Consider the following 19,025-nt stretch of genomic DNA (forward strand, 5'->3'; position numbering starts at 1 on the left):
ATAAATCTCAATTTGTTATAATTCTCGGATTTTTAGTCAGTTTATATTAAAATGAACATATCCCAACTCTGAGTTAATAGTAGTAGTCATATATATATATATTATATTTTCACTAGAGGTCATGCCAGCAGAATAACCGGTGATGAAATTATTGTTTCTTTAGCTTACTGTGTGAAATGTAACTCAGCTTGTCCTTGTATATTTGTATATATATTCCAGATGATGACCTTAATATTATTATTACCCCAAGACCTCATGGAGTCAAAGACTTATCTGGGAGGATATGAAGACTCATATGAAGGTCAAAACGTCGGGAAATAAAAATAGTTATTTATAACATGGTTGTAAAGTCCATAATTTCTACAATGAATGCTGATCACCGTGCAACACTAAAAGAAAGGTAATAATTTGTTCTTTTTCTTTTAGGATATATAAGAAGACATCTCAGAGGTTTTGAAGAAATTCGAAGACACAGAGGTGCAGGCTGTCATTAAATTTTTCATACTGCAAGAAAAGTCCGCAACCGAGATTCACCAAATTTTGTGCGAGACTTTAGGGGACTGTGCCCCAGCATATCCAACAGTTACAAGATGGGTAGCCAAGTTTAAAACTGGGCATCCTTAGACAACAGATGCCTTAGGTCAGGAAGACCTTCTACACTTGAAAACATCGATGCAGCACAAGCCATGATCCTTAATGATAGACAAATACCAGCCAAAAACATTGCAAAGACTCTGGGGATATCCAGAGAATGACTTGGGGTCATTATCCACCAACATCTGGATATGAAAAAGCTCTCAGCAAAGTGGGTCACCAAATGTTTGAATGCTGACCAAAAGAGGAAACATATGCAGTCATCTCAAGGGATTTGGGGTCATTTTGAGAAATCAGGTGCGAATTTTTTGACTCATTTTGTGACTGTTGATGAAACATGGCTTCATCATTATGATCCAGAGACCAAACAACAGTCAATGGAGTGGAGGCACAAAGGTTCTCCATGGCCAAAGAAGTTCCGAACGCAAAAGTCAGCAGGGAAGGTTCTTGCCATTGTCTTTTGGGATATGGTGTAATCCTTACCAAATACCTCAAAAAAGGTGAAACTGTTACAGCAGCAGTTTATTCAACAGTTCTGAAGGAATTGAATAAGGTGCTAAAGGAAAAACGCTGCAGGAAATTGAGCAGAGGTGTGTTGCTTTTGCAGGACAATGCACTTGCTCACACTGCTCATATAACACAACAGACAATACACAACTTGGGCTTTCAGTGTCTGCCTCACCCACCCTATTTGCCAGACCTGGCCTCATCTGACTATTTCCTATTCCCAAATTTAAAGAAATGCTCGAAAGGAACAAAATTTACCATAGATGAAGTCATATCTGCAGCTGAGGACTGGTTTGTGCAAAAAGGGAAAAATTTTTTTCTCAGAAGAGTGCAAATAATGCAGCAGCATTGTAACTAGTGTATAACACTTCATGGGGAATATATAGAATAATGAGTAAGTTACATGTTTCTTCCTCAGTTCCTTTGGTGATTATTGCAACTTTTCAGTACATCCTCATTTTAGGACAGTAATATTAATAGGAGATTTTGATTATGGAACTATGGAGTATGGAAAGAAGAGGTAATATAATGAAACATTTTTTTTCCCACCTTAGACAGTACATAATGAAAGAATAGCAAGGTTTTAGAGATAATAGCATTGAATGTATTGGATTTTTGGTATCAATATTGCTCCTAGTTGGTAAGAGCAATCATGAGGTAGTAACTTGGTACGTTACATGGGACATGAAACTTGTCCCATGTAACGTACTACAAGGTGTATAACTATAGAAAACTGTGTAGTTGACTTACACTGATACAATGGACTAATGAGGAAAGTTGATAAATGAGGATTGGTTAATCTATCTGAAAGAAGCAGTCTTCAGTGTATACCAACATGAGCTAGGCAGGTAAATAAAGTAAGAGCAAAGTGAATGAACAACCATTTTGAAAAAAGAAAAAAAAATTATTTGAGGGAGATATAAGATATTGCCCTCAAATGTCAATGACCAGTTCCTTAAGGAGCATAAAACAGTAAAAAAGTGGCAAGCATGGTAAGGAAAAGCAAAAAAGTGATTACTCATTCAGGCTCAAGAAGTGGTTCAGTGAGAGCCTAAATTGTAGAGTTTGATTAGGTTTGCTTGGGCTGAAGGAACCTATAAGGCTACTATATTTTGTCCTTTAATTGCATGGTTCTCAGGAAAGCATTTCTGTTTTGCAGAAAGAAAAACTCAAATTTATGGGAGGAAAATTCTGTCACCTCCATATAAAACTTAACTCATCTTCAGTTACAAGGCTATTATAAAGACTTCTTACATTAAAATTGGGAGATTCAAATCCAGTTCTTTCCAACTGGAATAGTTGTTGAACCATCCTCGCAGTTGCACTATGGAGGCACTATAGATAGTGCACAGAAAAGAGGTGATATCACAAAGAAAACAAATTCGTGAGGAGACTTTACCAGATTAATGTGGAAGAATTTATTCAAAGGTTGAAGGAAGAGGAAGAACACAAGGTCTAAGAGCATAAAATTATACAGATATAAGAATGAGGAGTAGATTTTTTATATGACAGTTAGTTGGTAATGAAATGCATTGCCAGAAGGTGTTGTTGCATGTGGAAAGTTCATATGAATTGAAGGTGCAGTATGACAGATATGTTATACTGATTGGGATCTTCCATAAGTAAGTCCTCATGGAGGTGTCTCAATAGCATTGATAATAATCAAGATATTTACATGTGAATATGAGTTTAATTTTTGTTACTTATTTGCAATGTGCATTCAGTATATCCAAGTATTCAGATTATTTTTATGCCAGGAGTATGTCTTGATTATTCATCTTGAACAATAATGTATAACATTTCAGATTTTATATAATAGAAGCATGAGAATGATATCTTTATACTCTTTATTCAGTGCATTTGTTATATTAATCTGTTTAGTCCCAGAAAGAGAAAGCAGATCTAAACCTGCCCCACCTCCCAAGCCTGCTTCGCTCTCTACCACAATAGCTGAAAGCACAAGGCAGCACAGCTCTTCTCCTCCATCCAAAGGTAGTCTGTATGATAGTAGTACTGATCTGTTTCTTTAATTATTTTCATGTTTTAATGATTACTCTTTAAATGATTTAAATAAATTTCCTCAAAACTCATATTTTTTTTTTTTTTCATTTTATTGTCAGCAATATCAAGAATTCAAATTTTACACACGAATTTGATAAAAACTAATTTTCTATGTTGACAACACACACACACAAAGGTAGCAAAACCTATAACACAGCAGTACTGTGTGTGTGTGTGTGTGTGTGTGTGTGTGTGTGTGTGTGTGTGTGTGTGTGTGTGTGTGTGTGTGTGTGTGTGTGTGTGTGTTTGGGCAAGAGGTCAGGGAGAAAAAAAGGAATCTATGAACTAGTTTCTTGGAAAGTTCATTGGGAAAAATTTGAATATTAAGTTATTGAAAAATTGTAATTTGTAATCTTGAATATTAAAAAACACCCTTTTAACATCTCTGTAATCCACATGTTTACGTGTTCATCAAAATTTGGATGTGAAGCATACAGTAGAGTTGAAGTTACATGAAACAAAAAGTATAAGTCATCATTATCTCCATTAGGAGGTTTGATAATACTTCACATTCAGGAGAACAAAGCTGGATGAACTAGCATTCAAATTCAAAACCATATCTCACAGCCATTGCTACTGAAATCAAGAAACGTAGTTCTTTATAGTATGTGTGTGGGGGGGTGAATCTAATTTTAAATACAGCTATTATATATACACTATATATATATATATATATATATAGTGTATATATAATATATATATATATATATATATATATATATTTCTAGTTCTTCTTTTATCAAATAATTAGTTTGCTATAATATCAGAGGAAAATAAAAACTTGTTAAAAGGAAGTTTTTTTTTTTTTTATCAATTAAAAAAATGGCCATTGATAACTATGGGAAATGGTTGTAATCATGTACTTCACACAAATATGATATCCACTTGGAAAATCAATGTTGAAATATTTGTATTGTTGTTAATTACATTGAGCTGATACAGTTGACTCTCATTATAGCAAATGCCATTAAAATAAACTAGCTCACTATAACAAACTGCTGATAGATCCTGTTCGGTACTATAGATACAATGCTATGCTAAAAGAAATTCACTATATCAAACTATTCCTGTTGTTCCCAGGAGTTTTGCTATAATGCGAATCAGCTGTAGTTCATATTTTGTTCTCTTTATTTAAGATAATTAATTTCATGCAACAGTTAACTATATATGTGATTTTGAAATTTTTTTATTTAGTTATTGTTTACTTGTTTTTTTTATGATAATCCCACACATGAAAGGTCACAAGACCTGCAACACTAACTACAGTGCCATGTGCATGCAAGTGATTAAGAGTAAAATGTAGCCTGTTGATATGTTTCTTAAAGAGTGGGAGGGTTGTACTCAGTTGAAGAAACAGTACAGGAAAGATTGTTCCAAAGAATAGAGATTTCCTGAAGGCACCTATGACTGAAGTGAGTCTGTAAGTGAAGAGCTGTCTGTTAAGCAGATTGTCCTCTTCTGAATATCATCAAAAATTCTTAGTGAGGTCTTGGGTGCTCCACCCCAAATGTGGGAACAATACTCCAAAGTTGGATGGATCTGAGACTTATAGAGTATTAGGAGTTGAGAAGAGAAGTAATGTTTAGAATGAAAAAGAACACCAAGCTTTTTAGAGGCTAACAAGGCTATGTGAGTAATATGTTTGTGCCAAGATAAACTGGATGTGACAGTCAACCCCAGAAGAGAAAGCTGATCTTGAAAGGAAAATCGAACGTTATCAAAAGTGAGAGGGAATGAGGTAGAATTTTTCTTGTGGGTAATAAGGCAGTCTTTAGTTTTCTGTTCTGTATTCTTTCAAATGCCTTAGCAAAATCCAAAAGTATCATGGTGTATCCATTCCCATTTTGTCTAAATCAGTGGTATTATTATAGAATGTGAACAAATTGCTAAAGCATTACCTTTGCTTAGTACATGCTATTCATTGCAAAGTAGAGATTCTCTGTCACCAAAAAAAAAAAAAATAATAAACTTGCTTTAGATATCAAGAATATCATTATCTTCAGTTTTTATATCCTCTTTATTATCTTTAGTTTCTTTAATTCGAATATTAGTATACTCCATTTCAAAGCTTTTTTCGATGGTCTATTGAATATGTTTACTGAGAGATAGCTCTACATTGTTCATACTGTATAAGTTACATATTGACACAGTTGGAAAATTATTTAATGAAGATAGATTAATTACAAATATTTCATTTCATGTATCGTGAATCATTGTCAGTGTAAAGGAGTTGGAAATTTAAAAAAAATTAAACAACAGTGAAGATATATGGAGAATGGAATCTCTCCTTATATGTAGTTGAGAGACAGCCTGATAAAAACTGATACAATTAGGATCAATTGAAGTCTGCATACTTGTGATTAAAAAATAAATAAAGTATATGTGTACATGTAATAACTTATGTAATTAAATAGTGGTGGTGATTTTTCCCTTTCAGTCATTTCCGATCATAGATTGCATTATCCACAAACTGTTCTTGGTGAAATTTTTTACATGGTAGTTCACCATTGCTTTCTCCAATCTCCCCCCCCCCAAAAAAAAAAAAAAAAAATTTATCCGGGCTCGGGACCAACATATGGCTGGGACATATTCATGATTGTAATCCATGTGTATTCACGGGGCTGGTTTGCCTGTTCTGGGGATCGAAAAACTCGAGTTTCTGGGTGAAAAAACCTCTATCTATATGAGACTGGCTAACTCACCTAGGAGACCAGATAAAGGTTCCTCACGTCACTGATGGGAATTGAACCCAGTTCTTTCTGACCAAAGGGCTTCATCTATACTGACTGAGCTACAGAGGCTCTAATTAAACAGTATAGTTCTTAATAATAATTTCCCAAATTTTGACATTGAGAGTTCATCATTAAGTTGGGATTTGGGTGATGCAGAACTGCTTTAGAACTTTTTTCAATGCATGTTGATATTGTTGTGTCCACTTTCAATATTATTCCTTGTATCTCTATATCAAGCCGCTAAAAGTGAAGTCTTTTCTATACGAGTCACGTGGTATCTCTATCACACAAAGAAATAGCCTCAGGCTAGAGCCAAATTTCAGTGTGACAGAGTCCTCAAACCTTACCTCTCATAAAATCCTAAGAAATTTATATTTTTAGACTGCACCACTTAGAATTATTAGATTAAAGATATAACTCAATCAAGAATTAAGTTAGAAGATATATTCATGTGACCTAGGGTTGCAATTGTGTCCTTAACTTTATTCAATTAACTTTCCACTCAGATCCGTAATGAGTTTCACAAGTGGTGCATCGAATTCTATACACAGACTCATATATTTAGTTAAAATCAAGCAAGGTTTATTTGTTTCTAAGATTACCATTTAACATACAAGAACAATCATAACTCTAAATAAAACACATTCTAATCTAAATCAATTAATTAGCTTGACTTCATCAGATATGATCTCTGAACACATTTTTTTCTCAAGTAATTCACACAAAGTAAGTAATTCTATATCATCTAGATTACTACTAAATTCCAGTATTTAATTTTTATACTAACTACTGGTAACATTAACCATTCTTCAACATACAAAGATTCAGTTTCAGTTAATAACCATTCACTCATGACTTTATAAAACACACGTGCTACAGTCCTGACCTATACTTGTATCTGAGTCCTTCACTAATAAAGCTTCACATATTAATACATATTCAGATTAAATTCATATAAATAACAAACTTTACTTATCCCCACTCGATGGTACCTCTATCCGTCTGCTTTAGTCTATCCTCTGTTTCATTAGGACATTTCTTTGTTTCCTTCAATCTACCTCGGGTCAAGACCTCATAGTAATTACCAGCTTAGACTTCGGGACGTGTGCATCTGCTGACCTTTCAGTGGCATGGTCTGCTGCTACTTTTCGGGAATTTAGGGCAGGGTTACCCGCTGTAACATCGTCCTAGTCTAGAGGTATCGTTCGGCCATCCCCGAACCAGCACCAGACTAAACCTTCACTACTCGAGGAAATGTGAGAACTCCACACGACTAAAGACCAAGAGACTGAAGGAGGGGTTCCTAACCCTTTTATACATTCACACTATCGGTAAAAAAAATAACCACTTTGCTGTTCATCCAGCACCTCGATTTTCTATGTCACATGACCTCATGTCCATTCTCTGCCTGCTTGTTTACTCCACACGACTGCCGGGGACAATCGTCAGTGTGTCCTTGAACCTTGGACTATCTTTCACACAGAATATGTTCTAGTGTTTCTTTTACAAGTTATTCTTGCATCGAATTTAATATCAACAGAAAACCATAACTCTCTTAATTTACACTTTGTCTCAGGCAACTTTCCTTTATACATATTTATCTAAATTCCCTTTTTTTTTTAAACATTATAAAATTCTCCTTGAGCTAATTATTTCTTTCTTCTTAAATCAATGTATTCAATATTTTCTAAAGTTCACAATGATATCTACTTAGAAACGAGCATGTTTACTTAATTATTTTACAGGATTTTTACTTCTTTGCTCGTTAAACCATGATAAGTGGAATTTTAACATTCTTAACTTATCAGGGTATAACAATATTTATGGGAACATCTATGTAGTAATTGGGCATCAAGTATTAGTCATCCCACATTCTGCTAGACCTGATTTGTTCCATTTCTTGGAGATAATGTAGGAACGATGTTCAGAAAGTCATATAGAAAGAGATTGGCCTGTTTGCCCAAAGTAGAATAACTTACAGTTGCATGAGAATGAATAGACTCCAGGTAGTAGAAGAGATGGAATTTTATCTTCTGAAGATGGTATGATAAAACTAATTGAATTCAATATGTTTCCAGATTGTAACTATTGAGAATGGCAGTTTCTTTAATTGTAGAATTTCTTTTTGAATTAAATCAGACTAACAACAGATAATACGAGTTCTGGAAAGAAGGCATTTAATAATGCCATGTTTTTGTGAGAAGGATTTTAAAGAATGCCGATGGTAGGGAGATAACCAAATCAGTTGATAATATGTTGAATTACTGAGCAAGCACTTTGCAAGAATATATCATCCAGGTGGTTACATTGCAGGAATGAATGAACCAATAGATTATACAGGAATTGTGGTGAATGAAGTGGCGGTGAATAGTCTATTACAAAACCTAAATGTCAATACATCTGTGGGATTGGATAGTATACCAGCTTGTGTCGTACATGAAGCAGCTAAAGAATTGTCAGTGCCCTTGACCATTTTGTTTAATTTGAGTCTCGGGTCTAGGTTAGTCCCGAGGGGGTGGAAAGAGGGGAAAATAGTTCCACTGCATAAAGGTGGTTCCAAGACTGCTGTTGTAAATTACCGACCGATTAGCATATCAGGAATCATTGTCAAGGTCTTGGAGAAATTAGTCCAGAGAAAAATACAGGATTGGATAGATGAAAATGGGATACTGTATGGGGGACAACATGGTTTTGCGAAGGGTAGATCATGCCTCAGTAACTTGCTCATGTTTTATAACACAGTGACGGCTGAACTGGATAAGGGTAATGGGTTTACAGTGATTCTACTGGACCTTGCTAAGGCCTTTGACAGGATACCACTTGGAATTCTAATCAGTAAACTGCAGCATATGTGGATGGATATAGGGTTGGTGAGATGGATAGGAGGGTGGTTGATGGAGAGATATCAGAGAGTGGTTTATTCAGGAGTAGAGTCCAAAAGACAGCCTGTGACCAGTGGTGTGCCGCAGGGTTCTGTTCTTGGACCACTACTTTTCAATTTGTTCATTAACAATATAGGAAACGATCCTTGAGGAAGTGTTCACTTGTTTGCTGATGATGCAAAGTTGGGTAGAGCAATAGTGAGTGCACAAGATGTTAAAATTTTGCAAGATGATTTGGATAGTTTTGGAGGACTGGTCTAAGGAAAATGGATGTCGATTTAATGTGGCAAAGTGTAAAGTTATGCATTTTGGGGTGAAAAGATTAGAAGCAGTATATCACATTGGTGGAACTGTACTCCAGGAGAGGATAGGGCACATTGCAAAAGTGGCTAAATCAGCTCATCAAATCGCTTGGTTGCTGAAAAATACTTTAACAAGTAGATACAAACAAGCTATTGTTCCTCTGTATCGAGCCTTGATAAGACCCCATCTAGACTACTGTGCCCGGATATGGGTGCCAAGGTTTCTTCTTGATGGGGAGGAGGTGGAGAGGATTCAGAGACGAGTGACCAAGATGATAGCAGGTCTATGGAATGTGCCTTATGAGAACAGGTTGAGGATTTGTGGGTTGCAAAAATTGGTTGATACACAGAAAAGGGGTGATATGATTGAGATATTCAAATTACTGAAGGGTTTCTATAAGATTAATTCAGAAGATATTTTTGAGAATAGGACTGGTGGTAGGAGGACTAGGGGGCCATACATGGAAGCTGGGCAAGAATGTGGTTAGCAAGGTGTTAGAGCTGGGTTTTTTACTTGGAGAGTGGTAAATGAGATGTAAAGTGGTAAATGAATAAGCTGCCAGAGTCTGTTGTGGGTGCAATGACTGTGAATGAGTTCAAGGGAGATATGATAGATACTGTGCAAATGTCGAATAGTTGTTCTTGACATGATGTTTGGGCCTTCCTCGATGAGTCTGTCGACTCCTTGGAGTTGCCCGAAATAATAATAATAATAATAATTATTATTATTATTACAAACAATAAACATATCATCCAAAAAGCAAAGCCACATTGAAAGTTTTGGATTAATCATTGCAATTTTTTCTTCTAGTTGTTTATAAATAGAGGTTAGCAAAGATAGGAGATATTAGAGAGCCCATTGCAATACCTTCAATTTGTCAATATAGCTTTTCAGAATCCATGACAAATTTCAATGGGGTCTAGAATATCCAATGGAAATTTAGATCTTAAAAATTCTAGGGTGTCATCTTAGAGGAACACTTTTAAAAAATGAAGTTATTTCAAAGCTTACTAGTAAATCTGTGGAGTGAAGTCTCAAATATCTAATTTTTGATATCAAGTGACTTGTATTTTAATATTAGAAAAGGAATGTTCAGTTGTATGGATAAAACATTTTGTATGTATGGTTACGTATGCAATGAACACTTGGACCAAGAGGATATCCTTGTTTATGCACCTTATCCAAATTGCATAAACAGAAGGACATGCTGATGTACAAGCATTACGAGGTTATTATTATTCCCCTTTATAAATTTTAATAAGGCCACATTGGACTGCTGAGTTGCAGATCTAGCTTCCTGGATTCTGTGGGGATAAAGAAGTGGTGGGGAGGATCCAGAAGTGAGTGACAAAGATTGTGACAGGTCTATGGAATGTTTCCTATGAGAATAGATTGAAGGTTTGTAGGGTTCAAAAACTCACTGATAGGCAAATAAGAGGTGGGGTGGGGACATATAGAAGCATGTAATTATTAAAGAGGGTTTCATAGGCTTGATACTGATGACTTTTTTTTCAGTACATGGCAGAAAGGGAGAGAAATGGGATCGCCCCTGGAAATTGTATAAGAGTGTGATTATTAATGGTATTATTGCTTGGAGGGTGGTGAATAGGTAGAATGGGTTGCTAAAGTTGACTGTAAGTGCCCCATTGGTGAATGAGTTCAAGGAATGGTATGATAAATATTGAGTGAGCAGTCATTAGAGTGGGTGTCCCACAATGAGTTGTTGACTTCATGGATGTGCCTGAGCAATAATAATAATGATAATCATGATAACATACTTCATCTCTGATCTTGTGTATTTAATACATTTAAATGATGGCATACTATTTTACCACCTCTCTCCCTTTCTGCCATGTACTGAAAAAAAAGTCATCAGTATCAAGCCTATGAAACCCTCTTTTTGAAGAAAACACTGAATTGATTCAGCCATAGAGGATTGTGATGATACTGTTTGCAAGGAAAGAAAAATCTCAACTTCAGCAGACTAAAGAATTAATGAAGCAGTCATGGAAAAGAAGAAAGTATATTGAAAGTTTCTTGCAGGTTGGCATGTGCCAAAGAACAGAGAAAAATATAAGAGAGCTAATATTATAAAGGACAAAAATTATATTCTTGTTTTAATCCTTTATCCAAGCATATGCAAACCAAAGTTTGTATATGAAGCATCTTGACAACAAATCTTCAGCATTGATTTTACCTTGGTATCTTTCTGGGTCTGACTTCCACTGATGATTCCTCAGTAAAGACCGAAACTGATCTGGGTACTGACACCTTTCCACAATGTGTACAGTAATCTACCATTTATCTGCCTTTCAAAGCAACAATCTTTCATTTAACTGACCCATGTATGTCAAATGACATATGTTAGACCACCAGGTAATTGTACATCACTTATCTGAAACTTCAATTATCAGAATGGTAAATTGCCTTCTTACTGTGGTCAGATAAACTTATGTATGAAAAGAAGTATGCTTTGCATTGTGAGATACTGAGGCCATTGATGTAAAGTAAACAGCCTTCACATACAAGTAGATTTGTTGTGAAGATGCTTCATATACAAACTTTGGTTTGCATATGCTTGGATAAAGGATTAAAACAAGAATATAATTTTTGTCCTTTATAATATTAGCTCTCTTATATTTTTCTCTGTTCTTTGGCACATGCCAACCTGCAAGAAACTTTCAATATACTTTCTTCTTTTCCATGACTGCTTCATTAATTCTTGAGTCCGCTGAAGTTGAGATTTTTCTTTCCTTGCAAACAGTGTCATCACAATCCTCTATGGCTGAATCAATTCAGTGTTTTCTTCAGTTTTCCAAAGAATCTTCCATTATATATTTTGAAGGTCTTGTTGTACTAGACAAACAATGCACAATGATAATAATACTTAAATCTTGATTACTGAATGTCATATGTTATTCATTTGATATCATATTTTTTGAAAACAACATTTTGACTTATTTTAAAATAAGCGAACCTATGACGTCAGTTTAAACATGTTGTTTCATATGATTTAGTTATTATTGAAGCATATAGCACGGATGGGATCCATTTGTTTGGCATATAATTGTCTACATCTTGCTATGTAGATAGTATATTCTCCATTTGGCTGCATTGCACAGACACTGAATTGTTGTTTAAGAGATACTTGTGCCATGAGAGGTTTCTTTAAATTAACATGAAAAACACAAGGAAGAAGTAATACTATTTATTTAAGGCCATATATTTCAGCTTGAATATTATTATTACTATTACTATTATTACAGGCAACTCCAGGGAGTCATTAGACTCATCGAGGGAGGCCCCAAATCATATTCATCACAACTATTTGACATTCATACAGTACCTATCATACCTCGCCTTAAACTCATTCACTGTCACAGCATCCACCACAGACTCAGGGAGCGCATTCCACTCATTCACTACTCTAAAAGTAAAGAACCCAGCTCTAACACCTTTACTAACCACACTTTTGCCCAGTTTCCATGGATGTCCCCTAGTCCTCCCACAACCAGCCCTGTTCTCAAAAATATCTTCTGAATTAATTTTATAGAAACCCTTCAGTAATTTGAATGTCTCAATCATATCTCCCCTCCTCCGCCTATCAACCAATTTTTGCAACCCACAAATCCTCAACCTGTTCTCATACGGTTCATTCCACAGACCTGCTATCATCTTGGTCACTCGCCTCTGGATCCTCTCCACCTCCTCCCCATCAAGAAGAAACCTAGGTGACCAAATCTGAGCACAGTAGTCTAGATGGGGTCTTATCAAGGCTCGATACAGAGGAACAATAACCTGCTTGTCTCTGCTTGTCAATGTATTCTTCAGCAACCAAGTGATTTGATGAGCTGATTTGGCCACTTTTGCAATGTGTCCCCTAAATTTCAATTCCTTATCTACCAACACTCCTAAATCTCGTGCCTCATCAATTTCCTGGAGCACGGTTCCACCAATGCAGTAAACTGCCTCCAATCTTTTCACCCCAAAATGCATAACCTTACATTTTGCCACATTAAACTGACATCCATTCTCCTTAGCCCAGATCTCCAATCTATCCAAATCATCCTGCAAAAATTTGACGTCATCTGCATTCACTATTGCCCTACCCAACTTCGCATCATCCGCAAACAAATGAACTGTTCCTCTCAGATCCTTTCCTATATCATTTATGAACAAATTAAACAGCAGTGGTCCAAGAACAGATCCTTGTGGCACACCACTAGTCACAGGCCGTCTTGTGGACTCTACTCCTGAGTAAACCACTCTCTGATATCTCTCCGTAAACCACCCTCCTATCCATCTCACCAACCCTATGTCCATCCCCATATGCCCCAATTTACTGATTAGAATTCCATGTGGTATCCTGTCAAAGGCCTTGGCAAGGTCCAGTAGAATCACCGTAAACCCATTACCCTTATCCAGTTTAGCCGTCACTGTGTTATAATATGTGAGCAAGTTACTGAGGCATGACCTACCCTTCACAAAACCATGCTGTCCCCGATACAGTATCCCATTTTCTTCTATCCAATCTTGTATTTTCCTCTTGACTATTTTCTCTAAGACCTTGATAATGATTCCTGTTATGCTGATTGGCCGGTAATTTTCAACAGCAGCCTTGGAACCACCTTTGTGCAGTGGAACTATTTTCCCCTCTTTCCACCCCCTTGGGACTGACCCAGTCCTCAGGCTCAAATTAAACAAAATGGTCAAGGGCACTGACAATTCTTTGGCCGCTTCACGTACGACACGAGCTGGTATACCATCCAATCCCACAGATGTATTGACATTGAGGTTCTGTAATAGACTAGTTACCTCTACTTCATTCATCACAATTCCAGTGTAAGCTGTTGGTTCTTCCATTCCTGCAAAGTCACCACCTGGGTGATATACTCTTGCAAAGTGCTCGCTCAGTAATTCCACAATATCAACTGATTCAGTTACCTCCCTACCCTCAGCATTTTTTAAGATCATTCTACCATGAGCATTTTTCCTTTTACTTGCAACATATTGAAAAAACTGTTTGGGATTCTCTTTAGCCTGCGTGGCCAATTTCCTTTCGTAATCTGCTTTTGCTTTTCTTACCACCCTTGTTACCATCCTGGCCTGAGCTTTATACTGTTCCTGCGCCTGATGGTCACCCTTCTCCTTAAAATTCCTCCACAATTGTTTCTTTTTTTGCAGCTCAAGCTTAATAGTGTTATTCATCCATTTAACCCCTAATTGATTTATTATTCGGACTCTTGGTATACAGTCAACCATTGCCTCCTGCAAACAGTTCTTAACCACCTCCCATGCACTATCAACATCCAGCCCTTGCAGTTTTACATGCCATGGCATTGAGCCAAGCACACACCTAAGCTTGTCATACTTACCAGCTCGGTAATTCCACATGTACCCTGTCTTAATTGTAAATTCGACTCTTTTAGCCACCTCCCAAGTCATGACTTTATGGTCACTCTCACCAATTGGTGGCAACATGGTCATGTTCATTACAGCCACATTCTCGGTTGCAATTACTAGGTCCAGCACTCTCTGCCCCCTGGTATTTTCCAATACATGTTGCCGTAGATAGTTGTCCCTTAATAACCGCATAAAATCCAATTCCTTCCTCCCATGTGCCCTCTCCTCTTTCCAGTCAATGTTACCATAATTGAAATCACCCATAATAATTACCCTTCTTCCACTCATTTCTTCTATTTGCTTATGCATACTATCCCCACCATCCACTCCATCACCCGGTCTATAGCAGCACCCAATTGTATATTTTGTTCTGCTGGATTGTATCTCACACCAAACAGCCTCAAATGCGCTTTTTTCCCCATCATGCAGTTCAACTTCTATACTCCTTGGCTGAAGATCATCAGCAATCATCAATAACACTCCTCCCCCCTTTTTATTCACCCTGTCACTCCTGAACACACTATACCAGTCGCATTCAATCCCATATTACATATTACAGGCTATCACTGATAACAATAGTTAATTACAAAGTAGAATGCAATCAATCGATTGATTTGAAAAAGTAAGAGCTGTATGATGTTATATATAAAACAATGCAGTGGTATTATTTTAAAAATAATATCATACACTGAAGGAATATTGCAACGTTAATTATTCATTAGTTATTTTAAAAAATTATCAATGTGTGATTAGAATAAGACTTTCCCATATCTTAGATAGAGAGAGTTAGTCATTCTGATTCAAGTTCAGAATAAAAATTGGATGTCGCAATAAAAACTTTGTGACATATTCATGCTATTTGATTTATGCCTCAACTATTATAGCAGGAACTATTACACATCAAATGATATGTGAAACTCACTGGCTTCTCAGAAAGGACCACACAATTCCTATAATCCTAGCTCAAATAACAAGGAAACAGTACATCAAGTTCCAATGCTATACATTTCTAGCATCTCAGAACCCATTGCCAGAATTCTTAAGAAACACAATTTATTGATATTATTTAAATTAAGGGGATATTAATCCCACATTGTTTTAAAACCGAATAAGAAACTCAAAGATTGGAATCAGAGAGTTTCATGCCGAATATAGTAAACTATAAAAGTATCGGCAATTACTAGCGTGAGCTAATGCAAGTAGTCCTAGTATGTAGTACAATCTCGGGCAACTCGCAGCAAAGGTGGTGAAGTTCTGATCGCTATTCTTGGTATTTTCCATAATATAAAAACACATTTCCTAGGAAATGTATGCTGTTATTACATTATGGTGGGAGGTCACTATCCAGACCGGTTTCAGCCTTTTTTGAGGCTTCATCAGTGAGTAGATACCAAAGGGTATAGCGAAAAGAACTTATATACTCTGCTATACGAGTTGTCAAAAAGGTGCAACCATTAAGTTACTTAAATATAAAGAGCCAATAGGCTTCATTTCGGCGATATAAACATTATTTAAATTAAGGGGATATTAATCCCACATTGTTTTAAAACCGAATAAGAATACCAAGAATAGCAATCAGAACTTCACCACCTTTGCTGCGAGTTGCCCGAGATTGTACTACATACTAGGACTACTTGCATTAGCTCACGCTAGTAATCGCCGATACTTTTATAGTTTACTATATTCAGCATGAAACTCTCTGATTCCAATCTTTGAGTTTCTTATTCGGTTTTAAAACAATGTGGGATTAATATCCCCTTAATTTAAATAATGTTTATATCGCCGAAATGAAGCCTATTGGCTCTTTATATTTAAGTAACTTAATGGTTGCACCTTTTTGACAACTCGTATAGCAGAGTATATAAGTTCTTTTCGCTATACTCTTTGGTATTTATTTGGTCTAGCTACTCACTGATGAACCCTCAAAAAAGGCTGAAACCAGTCTGGGTAGTGACCTTCCACGATAATGTAATAACAGCATGCATTTCCTAGGAAATGTGTTTTTACATTATGGAAAATACCAAGAATAGCGATCAGAACTTCACCACCTTTGCTGCAAGTTGCCCGAGATTGTACTACGTACTAGGATTGTTTTAAAACCGAATAAGAATACCAAGAATAGCAATCAGAACTTCACCACCTTTGCTGCGAGTTGCCCGAGATTGTACTACATACTAGGACTACTTGCATTAGCTCATGCTAGTAATCGCCGATACTTTTATAGTTTACTATATTCAGCATGAAACTCTCTGATTCCAATCTTTGAGTTTCTTATTCGGTTTTAAAACAATGTGGGATTAATATCCCCTTAATTTAAATAATGTTTATATCGCCGAAATGAAGCCTATTGGCTCTTTATATTTAAGTAACTTAATGGTTGCACCTTTTTGACAACTCGTATAGCAGAGTATATAAGTTCTTTTCGCTATACTCTTTGGTATTTATTTGGTCTAGCTACTCACTGATGAACCCTCAAAAAAGGCTGAAACCAGTCTGGGTAGTGACCTCCCACGATAATGTAATAACAGCATGCATTTCCTAGGAAATGTGTTTTTACATTATGGAAAATACCAAGAATAGCGATCAGAACTTCACCACCTTTGCTGCAAGTTGCCCGAGATTGTACTACGTACTAGGATTGTTTTAAAACCGAATAAGAATACCAAGAATAGCAATCAGAACTTCACCACCTTTGCTGCGAGTTGCCCGAGATTGTACTACATACTAGGACTACTTGCATTAGCTCATGCTAGTAATCGCCGATACTTTTATAGTTTACTATATTCAGCATGAAACTCTCTGATTCCAATCTTTGAGTTTCTTATTCGGTTTTAAAATAATGTGGGAATGTCCCCTTAATTTAAATAATGTTTATATTGCCGAAATGAAGCCTATTGGCTCTTTATATTTAAGTAACAATTTATTGACTACTTCTTCTTATTAACAAATATCAGCATGATTTGTCTGGTGTCTACCATACGTACTACAACTGTGAGCTGTCTTATTATGGCCCAAATAATCAGGACAGCCAACATCAGAATCTTGAAACACAAGTACTACATCCAGTACTACCACCAGCCATTCAGGACTTACAAACCATGCCTTGGACATGCACTGGAAGAAGACCACCATACCTCATGAAAGCAAATATAAGTATGAAAGGCTGTTTCTTGAATCAGTCTCTTCTCTAAAAATAATCTTAACCTGAATAAGTTTGGATGCATAAAACTGCCTCAAGTTTGGGAAATGTTTATTTTCAGACGATCAGTTCAACTGTTGAGCAATAAGACAAACAAGCAGGGATATAGATAGACCTATAGCTATCATGATCTTTACTTGTGTATCCTTCCTTGATTAGCCAACTTAACATTGGAAAATAATTTAATCATTATATCACATACATTCTCATTTCATTCCTAAAATTACCATTATGAGTAACAATCAACATGTAAGCTAAACACCAGAAAGAGAAATTGCAATCTAGTTGCATTAAATGCCTGTAAATCCTAACAACTTATCCTAGGACAGAAGAGACGTAGAGCAATAAGACAAACAAACAGGGAGATAGATAGCCCTATAGCTATCATGATCACATGCCTCTGATCCTCTTCTCACTTCCTCATTCCAAGAAAACCAGTTAACTAACGGTTTACTGGTTAAGGTATTGATATGACAAACTTTGGTCATATCAAAACCTTATGAAGATTAAGAGTCCACACTTGGTGCCATATACCTGATTATGGACAGTTCTTGCACTGACATGCTTTTCCAGTGTTGTAATTGAGAATTGTTGTTCATTATAGAATGCAATTGTTTATATTTTGTTCAATAATATTTTACATTTGTCATTTTATTAATTACTAGGGGGTGCTCTGCCTACCCCTCCCCCATGTTCCAGACTGGTAGGCTGGTTCTTCTTGAATTCTGATGACTCGAATTTCAAAGACTCAACACACAGGGTAGCCCCTGAGTTTCAAAACGTTTCAAATAACTTGACAAAAAACTTGACACAAAAATGTTACATAAAAAGCTTATCATTTTATATACATAGGGTAGATTAAGTGTGTGTGTGTTCAATTGAAAACCCTTATAAAGGTTCATTATGTCTTAGATGAGATTCAAATCCAGGTCTTTTCAGCCAGAGCATGTTGTTACTGGCAACTTTGGAGGCTGTTGTAATTTTATGAAGTTTTGAGATAAACATATCAGATTACTGATAAGTGTTTTGGGTAACTGTTACATTCAGTTAAATTTCAAACTGCTACTATGTTAATATTAAATGTATTTGTGCCATGAAACCACAGTTATCAAAACTTGGATATAGAAAAATTAACAGTAATTTGTTTCTTATTCTGCTTTTGTTTTTCAGAATTCCGTTTTAGTCCTGAGCTTTTCAATCAATTACGGCAACTTAGGAAGCAAACAAAAGATCTTAGACTTGAAGTCAGGAATCTCCGAAGAATTGCCCAAGCACAGGCTGTTACTGCAAGAGAAACTGTGAGGGAGACATGTCTTAAAATTAAGGTGAATTTTGATATAGTTT

At 36.1% G+C, this 19,025-nt stretch overlaps 1 protein-coding gene across 24 annotated transcripts in view; it reads left to right on the forward strand.

Annotated features, from left to right (window-relative positions):
* Nucleotides 1–19,025, forward strand: part of LOC150100409 (coiled-coil domain-containing protein AGAP005037-like) — a 1,356,304-nt gene that overhangs the window by 1,135,397 nt on the left and 201,882 nt on the right. For 22 of the 24 annotated variants that reach the window (XR_016549297.1, XR_016549300.1, XR_016549298.1 and 19 more), the window contains 2 exons: nucleotides 2,983–3,096; nucleotides 18,852–19,006. Coding sequence is in view for 19 of the 24 variants with exons in the window: in XM_090403260.1 (XP_090259386.1) it covers nucleotides 2,983–3,096; nucleotides 18,852–19,006 (269 nt within the window). In the remaining 5 variants the exon portion in view is untranslated. The remainder of the gene's footprint in view (nucleotides 1–2,982; nucleotides 3,097–18,851; nucleotides 19,007–19,025) is intronic. The other 2 variants (XM_090403255.1, XM_090403274.1) reach the window with 1 other exon arrangement.

Source organism: Typopeltis vanoorti, chromosome 13 (genome assembly GCF_054136105.1).
Source record: "Typopeltis vanoorti isolate ZY-2024b chromosome 13, IOZ_Tvanoo_1.0, whole genome shotgun sequence".
Classification (NCBI taxonomy): Eukaryota; Metazoa; Arthropoda; class Arachnida; order Uropygi; family Thelyphonidae; genus Typopeltis; species Typopeltis vanoorti.